The 14,299-nt window shown below is 39.5% G+C and overlaps 1 protein-coding gene across 6 annotated transcripts in view; it reads right to left on the bottom strand.

The window, feature by feature from the left end:
- Positions 1-2,931: 2,931 nt before the first annotated feature.
- The window catches only part of CYRIB (CYFIP related Rac1 interactor B), a 147,040-nt gene continuing 135,672 nt past the window's right edge, over positions 2,932-14,299 (bottom strand). For all 6 annotated transcript variants that reach the window (XM_057735621.1, XM_057735624.1, XM_057735619.1 and 3 more), the window contains 5 exons: positions 12,338-12,454; positions 11,325-11,404; positions 9,993-10,119; positions 8,465-8,535; positions 2,932-3,675 (listed from right to left, as the gene is read on the bottom strand). In XM_057735621.1, the coding sequence (XP_057591604.1) occupies positions 3,612-3,675; positions 8,465-8,535; positions 9,993-10,119; positions 11,325-11,404; positions 12,338-12,454 (459 nt within the window). In that variant the 3' untranslated portion in view covers positions 2,932-3,611. The remainder of the gene's footprint in view (positions 3,676-8,464; positions 8,536-9,992; positions 10,120-11,324; positions 11,405-12,337; positions 12,455-14,299) is intronic.

The following is a 14,299-nucleotide window of genomic DNA, read 5'->3' on the forward strand; positions in this document are numbered from 1 at the left end:
TATATGACATGGAATCAAATGTTAGAGATATTCTGTCTCAATTCTCATTTTACTGATTAGGAAAATAGAGTTCCAAAGAAGTGATATGGCTTGGATTTCCTGAGTTTTAATATACACATCTTTCCATTACATCTTCTAGGATCACCATGTAAAGACTGTGAAACGTGCTCTGTAAGGGATGATTTTATAAGAATTTATGGACTAGCAATCATTGCAGTCTCAAATGGAACCAGTATGGCACTTCAGCTCAAAGATCTGGGTTTGAGCACAAATGCTAGCTATCCTTATGACAAGTCTAAAATACTTGGAGCAATCTTAAAACAGTCCAGAGTGGTTCTTAATCCAGATTTGTAAAGTGAGAAAACAGTCAATTGAAAAGTTCTGCTCATCTAGGTTGAGGGCTGCAGAAACAGGGTGGAGAACAGATCATCCTGAGTATCTCTGGTGAAAGACAGGATGCCATGGATACTTTATGCTGTGAAGGAAGAGGCATGCGGACTGGGGCAAAGGATGAGAAGAGGGGTAATCACCAGGCTGTATTTTAGAGGTAAAAGGGGGTACAAGGAGGCTGGTTTAGTGATAGAAGATTCACCTGCACAGAGCAGAGTCACACCTCCTTCCAGGACACAGGGCAGATGCCGCTAATTAATCCTGGTCCTCTTTCCTGACGAACCCATGGCCGGCCCCATAATCCTTCAATCTGAGGACAGATGTGAAGAGAGATCAGACCCAGCAGGTGAGAAGATGCCTTTTTGTTCTCTCTGGCTATCTGAACGGCAAATAAAAGACCAAATGAAACCCACTTCCTGGCAGCAGAGATAGAGCCTTATATCACTCTGCAGCTCGGTGCTTCCAACACACTAGGCTCTCAAAGAAACCTGCTCTCGTAACTAGAGGAGAGATCAGTAAACATTCTTTAAAGGGCCAGATAGTAAATACTTGAGCCTCTGAGGGCCACGTGGCCTCTGTCACAAGAATTCCACTCTGCTGTTGTAGTGCAAAAGTAGCCAGAAGTAACATGGAAACAAATGAGGCTGTTCTTCAACAAAATTTTATTTTTGGACACTGGAACTTGAATTTCATATATTTTATACATGCCACAAAATATTACTTTGACTTTTGCCAACCTTTTAAAAATGTAAAAACTATTCTTAGCTCACAGGCTGTACAAGAAACAGGTGGCAGGAGAATTAGCTCACAGATGAGTTTGCTGAGCCCTGGTCAGAGGTTGAGAGATCTTTCCACTTATTCTCCAATGTGCAGATCACAAACTATGTGAACTGCGAAGGCCGCAGCAGTATTACTTTATCTGTTTCAGCTGCGATGTTATCTTTATGTTCATTCGCTCCGTTCAAGCACACACACTGGGCACCTACTTACATTTGGGTACTGGGCAAGATCCTTGGGACACTGAAGGGGCCTTAGACATGGCTCTTCTCTCAGGGTCTCACAGTATCAGGAGAGAGGCCCAGTGGTATCGGATGAGATATTTGTACTACAGTCTTAGGGCTGCCATAACAAGTCACCCCGAACTGGGTGGTATAAAACAAGAGAAGCTTCTTCTCTCACAGGCCTGGAAGCCATAAGTCTGAAACCAAGGTGTGGGCAGAGTTGGTTCCTTTCAGAGGCTGTGAGAACGTTCCAGGCCTCTCCCCCGGCTTCTGGTGCTGCCGGTGACTCTGGGTTCCCCGGCTTGCTCCAATCACGCTTCCATCTTCACACGGCCTTCTGCGGCTCTGGGTCCGTTTCCCCGTGTTTTCTCTTATATTGAGTTTAGGGCCCCGTGTAATCCAAGATGGTCTTACCTCCAGATCCTTGACTTAATTTCAGCTGCAAATACCTTGTTTCCAAATGAAGTGGCACCTCCAGGTTTCAGGTGCATGTATCTTTGGGGCAGGGGTGGCACTATTTAACCCATTACAATCCTCTTATTAGAAGGTGCCTAGGAGGAGGTGGCTCATGTTATCCCGAAGGCTTCGTCAAGGAGGTGACACAAGCTGGTCCTTGCAAGATTGAGAGCTGCCGTTCGTCAGAGAGATATGCAGGAGGAAGGGGATGACAAGTTCAGGGACCAGCCGGACCAAGTTACAGAAGTGTGACACTGCGTAGAACAATCTGAGCAGCACACAGTTGAGGCTGGATGGGAACAGGGTGTGGGTGGGAGAGAGTGAGGTCAGGCCGGAGAGGTCAGCAGGGATTCCATCATGAAGGGCTGTGGGTGTGGTCATCTGGCACTATAAGCCAGAAGGTTCTGATGGAATCCTCTGGGATTTTCTCCCACAGTTAACCGTTAACCCAGCATGGGTGGACTAGACAACCTTTAAGCAGCTTCTCCCAATCAGGACACTTAGATATCACGATTGAAGTTTTATGATCTTAAAGTAATAAGCATGCGAGTTTCCTACCACTAGTGACACTGTGGCCTTCAGTTTCTCCTTGGAAGTCCCTCGTATACTCACTCTCCTCCCAGTATTGAGGACTGTTCTTTCCTCCACACTCTGTTTCACATTGCTACCTTCTCCTCCTGGGAAATGCCAATCAAGCAAGAGTATAGTTTTCCTTCTGTTACTACATCCATACAAGAGTGTAAAAGAGGGACTTCCCTGGCGGTCCAGTGGTTAAGAATCCACGCTTCCACTGCAGGGGGCATGGGTTCGATCCCTGGTCAGGAACTAAGATCCCGCACACCACATGGTGCGGCCAAAAACAAATAAAAAGTGTAAAACAAGAATACAAGTCAAGTATGACAAGATCACCAGCCTTACTGCACTTGGCAAGATTTTAAAAGCAATTAAAATAGTAAAAAATAAAAAGACCCAGCCCCCCCCAAAAGAAGGAAATAATATGTAATGTGTATATACACTCCATAAAAATACACATAGGGAAAGCTCTAGAAGCCTAAAAACAAAACACCAGTAAACCAAACCACACTTAGAAAAATGAAAGCTGATTTTTATTTTATCATCAACAGCCATTCTTTAAACATGAACATGCATACGTAATATTCTACGCACACATCACAGTTTTTAACGTTAGTTAATAAAGGTTAAACACACAACATACATCCTTACAAAAAAAGTCAAAATGCAAACTTAAAACTTTAAACAAAAGTCTTACTAATTTAAAAAAAGTTTGTGTTGGGTACCATTTGTACAACACAGTTAATTTAAACATTTTCATTTTGGCTGCACATGAAAAAAGCGGCAGTAGAAAATAAAGTCATCGAGGGTTTTTAAATAGCAGAATAGGCAGTTTTGCCATGCAGGAGAAGCAATATTAAATATTAGTTTTCAAAAAAATCCACATTTAAAAATATTTAGTTCAAGTCACAGAATTTTTCTCAGTAGAGACCCCAATGCAATGCATAATTAGCTGCCTTAGATGGCCTGTGTGAAAGGACAATATCCCTTCGGAGTATAACTTTACTGATTTTGGCACAGAAAAGAAGTCTTAAGAACAAGAACATGATTAAAAAAAGAGGGAGAGGAACAGAGGAAAGAAATAAAAAGCAAGAGTAAATGAGATAGGAATTGCAATCACTAAAAACTGTGCATTCTCAGCCACTGCAGAATACTGTCTTCTGTCTACAGCAGGTGCTTATTCCAGAACTGTTACTGCAGCATGGATCTAATCTGCTTGGAGGTAGTCTCATCATTCAAATGTTTTGTTGTGTACCTAAAAGGGGAAAACATCAATCTTAGGAAGTTAAAAAACAAACATAACCTACATTGGCTTCTATAATTATGGTAAAAGAAGCAATTGGCTAGGCAGTCTTCTCTCACAAAATTATGCCTTTTCATTCCAGATTTAACCCTGTTCAGGTCCTGCTAGCTTATGCTCCTCCCACCTTTTAAACAGAATCTCCAATGGCTGTTTAACTTATTTAGAACTGCCTTGCTGAAATGCTCTGGTTAAACTGCAAAGTAAACAATTAGCTGTAACTTCCTGCTCAGAGGAAGATAAATTCTGTCCTATATCACGGGTTGGCAAATGAGAGCCGGTGGATCAAATCCAACCCACCACTTATTTTTGTAAGGCCTGTGAGCTAAGCATATCTTTACATTTTTAAATGGTTGGGAGAAAAAGTCAAAAAATTATATTTCATGTTAACATGGAAATTACATGAAATTCAAATTTCAGTGTTCATAACATTTTACTGGAACGCAGCCATGCTGATTCATTTTGGTAATAGCTGTGACAGACATCACACGGCCTACAAAGCCTAAAATATTTGCTTATTCTTTGGTCCTTTACAAGAAAAGTTTGCCAACCCCTGGTTCTAGTCTGTATTTAAGACAGTTCAACTATTACAGTTCTGTCATATCCCAAGATGTTTCAAATTCTCTAAGTGCTTTATTTCCAGGTAGATACATTTTGTTATAAGTATGTAAATGTAAATTAGGAAGCTAAAAAAGAATCACTAAGAGTGATTATTATTTTATGAGAAGATTCACCACAGGATTCTTTTCAACAGCAGAAATTCAATCTGCAGGCCTACTGTGTGCCAGGCACTGTTCCAGGATCTTACAACCTAGCAGAGGGAGAGATAACACACTAATCCTACAGAAGGGGTGGCAGCAGCAAAGGAGGAAAGCACTGGCAGGGCCCTTGGAGACAGGGAGACATCAGGTCACACAGACACTACAGGCCACAGTGAAGAGTTCGGCCATTACTCTGAGGCTGAGGAAAGCCAGGGGAGGAGGATGCACAGGGGAGGGACGTGTGACTCCTCTCTGGCTGCTGAGGGAGGAGCAGCTGCAGAGGAACCAACCCGGGGGCTGGTACGGGGTCTCAGCGCCCAGATTAGGAGCAATGGAAACAGGTGCTTGAATGTGGGATACATTTTGGAGATAATTCAGACATAACTTCAATGCTGGGTCAGGTAACTCGGTTAAAGCATTTCACCTATCTTGAAGAAATGTACCTCTTTAGGCAGACAGACACAGATGGTCTCTCTGTGTTAAAGAAATTTAAACTCAATTCTTGTTAGATTCATTTCAAATCAATTTAAAACCTGAAGAAAGTACCTCAACTCAATTAAATTGTTAGAGAGGTAAAGAGAGATACCTGTTTAATAAGTATGTGATATACTCCACAATTCTACTCCAAGGTCACTTCCATATTGTTCTCATATTACGGAACAGACACCAGCCTGGCATGTAACAGGTACTGAGTATTTGTGGAAGGAAGACAAGAAACTAAGCAGCCAGGCTGAAAGAAAACTCCACCAAGGAGTATTTTCACATTAAGTGGTAGGTGATGTAGCAAAGACTTATTAGTAACCTTTCTGTTTTATTTCCCAAGTGCAGATAATGTACATATAGCTACACATAATCCTACTGATGTCAGGAAACAAGAATTTTCAACATCCATCCCTTCATTTCTGTTGTTTCCGTCTCCTCTACACAGCTGCACAGGCATGACACAATGTCTACTGCCGAGTAAAGCGTGACTTCTCAGCAGTGGACTGTGCCCGTGCAGGAGTAGTCAGCACATTCCACTCTACCCAGATACGTGCTCTCGCTCCTCCCAAGGGATGTGATCACAAGCTCTGGCAGTCCTCAGATCCTTCTGGACAGAGCCAATCCTGAGGCGTGAAGCATCATCACAGTCTTACCAAGAAAAGCTCAATGGCATCTAACGTATGTGAAAATAATGTATGAACACGTGTGGTACTGTTTTACTTTACACATAAACACAAAGTCCTTTTCCAAGTGCATATGACTTTCCTACCAAAGAAAAGCAATTATTTTTACTTTTTACTTTTATTTTTAAACTTAATACAGATGGCAATTATCTAACACTGAACCTAACTCCCAGCTCTAGCTTTCTTTTTCTCTTTCTCTTATGACCAAAGGCAACTGGTTCCATTTCTCCACCTGTAAAATGTAGACTTGGCTCATTGCTTTCTCTTAATCACATACTCTAAGTTGGCAGGAGCTATATCGTTACTACAGAAAAGCATTCAAAATTAGCAATGTATTTATGTATGCAACTATACTATTTAAAATTTGGCTCTGAGGAAAATGATGGAGTGAGCATCTCTAAAAAATAAGCTATTCATTACAAAAGAAAAAAATGCAGCAAAAATGTGCTCCATTTTGTAGAGGTGGAAATAACAACACTTGCACAGCACACTGGAGATTCCAAAATGTTTTCTTATCAGTATCTTCTTTGCTCTGAGTGAAGCATATTAAGGGCTAGGTAGGTTTAGTCTGAACAGTGTTTCTCAAAGTATCAGTGTTATCTACAACAGATGGGGTGTTTATTTATAAAATGAGGGGCCTGAGCCCCACCCCAGACCTAATGAAGAGACTAAGAGGTGGTAACCTGGGAATCTGCACTTCCCTCTCCCATCCAGATGATTCTAAAGCACACTGAAGTTCAATCTCACGGTAAACCTAAGGGTCAATGATGTAGCATCAAGTATATGGGATTTCGAGGATAAATTCCTGAATTTGAAAATAGATTCCAACGTTTATTAGCTATATAATCTTTGAGTCTCTCAAGAGCTCAAGAGAACTACTGTATGATGGAGACACCCCCAGCACCCCATATCCACCACCCACCTATGGTAAAGATTCAATAAAGCCATGAGATTGCACTGTAAATGCAGTGATATAAAAATGATACTAATTATAACCACTACTACACAGCAACAAGTATACTGGTTAACCCTACAAAACCACCCAGTGAAAAATAAGAACCAGACACAGAATATGTGTTTCACTGTGAATAAAAACAGTTTAAGAGTTATCTCTGCAACAAACTTTATTTTCTGATTTCCATTATACATCTGGAAAGAAAACTTAAAACAGACAGGTGCTCCTGCCTCAGTGGTGCTTCTCTTCCCCTTTCCCTCAAACGCAGATTGCTGCGTGGGGGACTTCGACACCCTTTCACTCACCGCCACTGCCCTCCTTTGCCCTATATCAAACTACTTTTACACTTTGAAAAATAAAAGTAAACGCTGAGTTTTTAAATTAATGTTTGAAGCACAGTCTCTTCAGGGTAAAGAAATATGTAATACTAAAAGACATATGTAATACTAAAACCTCTGAGACCTCTATTACCTCTTACTTAAAAAAAAAGATTTCCTATCACTTGCTGGCTTTGGAAGAGTCTAGCCAATCAGAAAGAAAAGGGCACAGGAGAAAAGTCAGGCTGACGGGGACATAGGGAGTCCTCAGAAAGGGATCAAGTAGGAAAGAGTCACAAAACCATATACATTGGTAAAACCAATGAAAAAATTCTCCAGAGTAAAAACTTCCAAAAACTTGAGGTTTTTGATAGGCTTGTGGCTGAAATAATTTGGCACTGTAAGGATTTTTTTTGTTTGTTACATTATGTTCCTTAATCATTCTGGCATTCATTTAGAATAGATCTCCTTTATTCAGGAGTCACTGCTTATAGAACACTTTTCATCATCTTAATAAAATAATTTCATGGTTCCAACTCAGCTGAAATGACACATCTTAGATTTTCCTTTATGACTTACCAGGTGTGAGACTAAGTATCCACAAGAATAACAATCTGTTTTGCTCACAAAATGTGGGGAATATAATACTAAGTTGGAGATCAGTTTATTCTATTACGTTAACTACAATGCACTGCAATGAAAAGCAAAGATGGCCTATGACCTCAAAAAGTCACTATTTCTGTGTTCATATAATTTTTGTGTTCAAACACAAAATAATCAAGTAACAAGCAAACCATCTTTTATGTTAGGAAAATCATACTACCAACTAAATATCTGTAGTCAAGATGTTATAATGTGCTGACATTTTCATTTAAAAACATCCCAGGATTCTTAGGTGCTTCAGTAACTAAATCAAATAAGTCTAAGCTGAGAAGACATCAGATAATGACTGACTACTTTATTTTCCTTATAAGAAATATTATAAGAAATGCACAAAAATAAGAGATCTGTATTATGAACAAGAAAATGAAATTATACTACATTAACAGAAAAGAGCCAGTTATTAAACAGTTTGTATGGTATTATTTTGTTACAAGATAACTATTATATAGAGCTATGACTATATACAAGTGTTTAAAAAAGAAAAACTCTGGAAGGATATATACCAAAATGTTAATAGAGGCTTATTTCAAAACAGGTTTCATCATCTCCCTCTTTTTCTTTAAATTTTCCTGTTTTCTGAATTTTATTTACAATTACTTTCATTAAAAAACAAAAAATAAGCAATCCTTGCTTCAAGGGGGGCAAAAAGTGAAAGCCAACCTCTTTAGCAAAGAAATGAAGCTGCTATTTTCATTTCTATACACACACACACACTCTCTCTCTTCATTATAAAAATATTGTAACCAATATCTGAAAGCAAGATTACCAACAAACAAAATGAGATCTTCACATTTCTAACATCTATATTCATGTATTATTCATATTTTGAAGCATTTAATACATTTGTTCTATACATATGTACCTGTACACATATATACACACCTGAGAGCATTGAGAAGACCTTCTACACTATTAGGAGGTTGGTCCTTAAGAACTTTGATACAACCTTTCATCTAAGTAGAGAAGAAAAACAGAAAAGGTGAAACATCGACTGTTTCATCTAACATTCATTCTCAAAATAGTTAATACTTAAACCAGCTCCATAACTATGGGACTCATGAGAAATTACACACTAGAAATATGAAAATGATTATTCTTAGAATAGGAAAAAAAAAATTTACCCAAGTGTTATTTTCAGTTGGTCAAACAGAACTTTTGGGGAACCAAATCAGACAAGCTGAAGCACCACCCACACTAATAAGAAAACTAAGGGTTTACTAAGGGAGGACTTCTTGGAAAAGGTGTTGAGTAGCCTTTCAAAGGATGGAATGGACATGCCGGTAAGGAAAAGAGGCACCTTCCAGGTAGACGAACCCCACGACAAAAGTAACAAAGTTCATCACATGCAGAGGACAGTACTACGTGGGGCTGAAATGACTCGCACAGGGGAGTTCACAGAGGACCTCCAAAGCTGGGAGGACTCATTTGGGACTGATGGGGACGGCAGCAGGGACTTGTTACAGACTGTTTAGAAAGGGAACAACTCAGTGAAGATGATCTGTAAGGAAGACAGGCCTGATTACTGCGAAAAAGCAGAGCATGGTAGAAATATCACAGGCTTTGGAAGCCACGGAGATGTGGGGTCAAAATCCATGTACTGTTCACTAGCAATTATATTACAAATCTCTCTAAACTTTATTTCTCTATTAGTACAGGGGAAATAACACCTACATGCTATGAGTACTTTCAGAGTTAAATGAGAGAACAAATGTTATAACTCCTGGGACATGGTAATCATTCAATAAATACTGACTTATTTCTCCTTACACAGAACAGATATGAATGAAGGCAAGAAGACTGGCTGGTCATCAGTAATCTACATATGAAATGCTGGGAGCCTGAAACTAGCTGTCAAAGGGTAACTGGAAGACAATTCTCAGTAAATACTGGTTATAATTTTTATGAACCAGATGTGAGAGTGAGGACAGAAATTACAAAGTAGGCTACAGCTATAAATCATTATGACTGGGAGGAGACAGGAAAATACGCAGTCTTCAATTTTTTTTCATTAGGGCACCCCTACTGGCCTTTAATATATATATGGAAGTGAATCTTTCATTTAAAATGGCCTTCGGCCAAAGGAATGAAAGGATACAATAAAAATAATGTTTTATGTCTGATTAGTTATTCACATATATTGCCAAATATGCAGAAGTATCACTTATGAGTACTGAGATTTCCCTACAAGGAGATACTCTAAAAGACAGTACAGTTATCTTTCAGTCATTCTATTCCATCTGTATACAGGCTATAGGAAATACTGCAAGAGAAGAGAGGAAACCAAAATCCAACATTATCACAAACTATAAAACTAAAATCTGTGACAGAGTGCAGCCTGCCAGCTCTTTAAATAAAAGCCTATGGTTTCCACTTATGGAAATTATTGGGAATTATATAAAACAGAACTTACATCAATTTTTGAAGTTTTGGCAAATGCTCCCACTGGATGTACATGGTCATAGAGTATTATGACGCCCACCATTACCCTCAAGCAGAAGGACACTGTTTCTTCATTTGTAAATCTGCTTCTATATTCCCTGGAGGGTAGAAAAGACATGGACGGATGAGGCACACCTCAAACTCACGAGCTGACTGACGCTCAAAGCAGTATCCTGTTGATGGCTAAAGAGATGCTAAGATTATACTCCCGCCTTCTCTGCAGTGAGATTTCCAGAGAAATGAGAGGTGTGGAGCAGTTATCACTTAAATATTCTGGTCTCTATATGCACATTTGTATACTACCCCTTCTGCTTAGTGGAGATCAGACAATTTTAGAGAAATCAAAAGTAGCCCCAAAGTAAAAGTTTGGGGATGGGTGCTTTGAAAGGCTGTCATCACCCATATGATGAAAAAAAGTCACTAGCTTCAGAGAAAGCACGTTTGCTACTTAGGGGCTAACCTGATCTAAGCACGTTACTGTATTACTGGATTTTAATTTCCTAAAATTCAATCATATTCTTCTCTCAAATGGGAAAAAAGAAATAGCACTTTGGTCTACATAAAAGGCAGCAGAGCATAGCAGAAAGAGTCCAGAACCAGAATGGAGACACCCAAGCACATGCATGAGGTCGGCCACTGTGCAGAAGTCCCTTCATTCCCCAGGACTTTTACTCCCCTAAATAAGAACGATGGTATGATGATCAGCAGTGCCTTCAAAAGTTCCACAAAAACTAAACTAATCATAAAACCATACATTATTCAGGAATGCAGGGGGAATTCTTTCTGCCTGCTGACAGGAAAATCCAGACAGAAAACACTGTGGTACATATTACAAATGGCTTGAGAGAGAGGAGAAACCCAGAAGAGAATTTAGATGGGCGCGCCGTGGTGGGGGGGGGGGTGCGGCACGGGGGAAGGTCGGGACTGAGAATTAATATTGAGGGACAGGGATAAGTATAATTCTTCCAGCCCTCTAGCAGAAAGGCAAAGTTCTCTATGAAAAGGGAACAAGGATGTGTATGAGAGGCATAACTAGACAAGCTGTAAAGTTCTTCTATTCCTGCAAAGGCACCATAAAATCCCTATTCTGAAGAATCTGAGTCAGTCTGACGGGTCTGACGCACCTGAAAACCACATGTACTTTATACTTAACCAAAACTGTCAAATTATTTTAATTCTTGTTCATATGTTAGCATTACATACTTGGGATAAACTTCATTTCCACCTTCCAAATATGACACATTCATATCTGGACAATCATTTCAAAAGGACTGTTAAAATGAAAAGGCCAGCAAATACTCACGGTGTTTCAAGCATGACTCTGCACACACTAGCCATGGTGCTTAGACAGTCTGTGGTATTTTCTATTGGTAAATTTTTATTCTGTAAAAGTGTATGGAGAACAAAAAAAGTAAGAGTGACGAACAGTTATCACTTAAGAAAAATTTTAAACCTTGCATAACATGAAAAATTAGCAACTTTGAGATTTGGTTCCTACTCTTAATTTTGTTAAAAAATGCACTAGATTCTAGGTACTGTTCTAAGCTTGGAGGATACAGCTATGAGCAAGACAGCTAAGAGCCTCCCTTCTCCCAAAAAGCCCTTACATTCTACAGCTGGGTGGAAACGACCACAATATGCAGACGAGGCCTCATAAGCCATGAGGTATTTGGATTTGATCCTACAAGCACTGGGAAGTCAATGGAAACATTTTAAGCAGACGAGGAAGGGAATGTGGTTTATGTCTTAAGAAGTTAACTTGGCTGCTCTTTGAAGAAAGGACTGCAGTGGGTCAAGAGTGGAAGAAATAAGAATAGAGCATGAATGCAGAAATCCAGGTGAGTAGCGGTGAGCTGATCTGGACAGGTAGCTAGAGGTAATAAAGGGTTAAGTTTTCAGATTCAGGGTATATTTTGCAGGGAGAGCCAAAGAGACTGCCTTGCCTGATGGAGTGGATGTAGGGGTGAGATAAAGGAATGTAGGATGATAACCCCTAAGCTAGCAGCCTGCACAGTGTTACTGTTGGTAGAGACAGGGAAGGCTGGAGAAAAGGCAGGATTGAGAAAAACAATCAAGACTTCAGTTTGGTGTTGTGACAGTATTGAGGTGTCGATTACACACCCAAAGAGCAACTGCAAGTGGGCGGAAGATGTGCAAATGTGGGCCTCAGGGAAGAGGACCAGACTCAGTGCCCAAAGTACATCTCAGTCTATCAGCTTAGACGGCCTTTAAAGTCATGGACCCTCTGAGATCATCCTATCTGCAGACAGGCAGAAGAGTATCAACGCAAAGAATAACTTTCTAGGCAATGCTTACCTCTGATACAAATTTTGTTGTGGCATCACTTAAGGTTTTCAGCATTGGGGTTGCCTCAGCATAAAACAAAGACATTCGATTTGCCAATTCATTATTTACTTCATTTTCTCCTTCTGCCTGTGTGGAAAATAAGGACACTTCATATCAGTTCATAAGTTATTAAGTAATTCTATAAAAGGATCTAGGCAGGGTGCCCATCTAATGCTTTTTAAATTAATCTAATACACACTCTTATTTTTTAGACCCTCAAGTACACACAATACTTAAATACTCCTTAAAAAGATTAAAAAGAATATTAAGACATTTTTTAAAAGATTAACTTCTTTAAAACTATTTTAAATGATATTAAGCAATTAAATAAAACCTTGATGGGCTGCCTACTATATACAAGGGATCATTTTAAATGCTATGGAGGATAGGAAGAGGACTATGACATCGTACCCTGCCTTTATTAAGAGCATGTAAGTATCCACACAGCATCCACAATAACATGCTAAGAGACAAGGAATGAAAGGGGGGTGAGGGGAAGACTAAGTTAGACTGGAAGAAACTAAAATGGATCCATGGAAGAGCTAGGCTTTTGCAGGTGATGATGGGCAGGTACACAAAGTATTCCAACCAGTCGGTGGGGAAAAGCGTGCTTTCAAATGACTTGGTAGAGTGTAATTCAATGTAGTCAGTGTAATAAGGTACAGCAACTACTGAAAGAACGGCTGGAAAGGAAAGCTGGGGTTGGACTAAATCCTTGCTTAAGTTAAATCCTAGCTTAAGGTCATATTTTTCTTCTATATGTAATGGGGAGCCACTTACAGTGTTAGAAAAAGGGAATAACAATTAAGTCAATCTTCTAAATAAAGTTAACTAATGATAGTGGGCAGACTGTACCAAAAAGAAAGAGACTGTATGTCAGAAAATAAGTTCTATAGCTCTAGAGTTGTTGCCAAAAAGAGAATGGGAATTAGGCTCTTAATTGGGATAGAAGTACTAAAAGATGGAAAGGGGGGCAGTGAGGAGATGTGAGAGAGATGTCAGTTACAACAACTGGATTTACCTATAATTACTGAGAGCAAAAAACAATACAAAGATGATTTCAATGCCTCTGGCCTTGAGAGATGGCAGGATCGCTATAATAGAGGATTGGGTGATTTGATTTTATTTTACATGGAGAGTATGAAAAAGACAGATGATAAGGTCAGCCTCAAAGAAGAAATTGGTCTATGTAAAGCCAAACTAATGCATATACCAAATGCTTCATGAAAAGAAATCTTTTCTTCCGATCCAGGCCTATCTTAAGGCAACTACTTCATAAAATATTTATTCAGTGGTTTCCTTGGGTTTTTTTTTTAACCTCTTATGCCACTTAATACTCCTTACAAACATATAGTATTTCTTTCTTAAACTATCTACTTGAGGCCAGGGTTCACCCTAGAAATTTTCTGTTTTTCACACCAATTAGCGGCATAGGTCTTCAAAATATCTAGAGAAAAAGATAGTATTTTCCTTCACGTTTAAGGTTTTACTTATGGCATTTGACGTGTTGGAGAAAAGGGTATTAAACAGCTAAAAACATGGAGCAGTCGAGAGGCTAACAAACCAGAAGAGATGCTATGCCAGCCAAGCCACAGGCACAGAGGCCATTTCTCACACAGCCACGCCAGACACAGATGTGCTCGCGGTCCAAGAGCTCGCTCTCCCTTCCTGCCAGCGTTAGTATTTCTCCTATCTGGGGTCAATTTCTCCCCAGGATTCTTCCATTCTAAGAATATGGGGACAAATAACTCATAACCACCAATTCACAAAATTTTTGTACAGTTAAAATGAGAGTACAAAGAGAAACTGTGTCAATGTTATATAGACAAAAAAGCAATTTTACTGAAGCAGTCGTGGAATAAGGGACTGGGTGGAAAAACAGGTAAATACCATACGGTTTGCTATGCTTTGCTTTTTCTTCCCACAGCTGTG

This window comes from Hippopotamus amphibius, chromosome 5 (assembly GCF_030028045.1).
Source record: "Hippopotamus amphibius kiboko isolate mHipAmp2 chromosome 5, mHipAmp2.hap2, whole genome shotgun sequence".
Taxonomy (NCBI): domain Eukaryota; kingdom Metazoa; phylum Chordata; class Mammalia; order Artiodactyla; family Hippopotamidae; genus Hippopotamus; species Hippopotamus amphibius.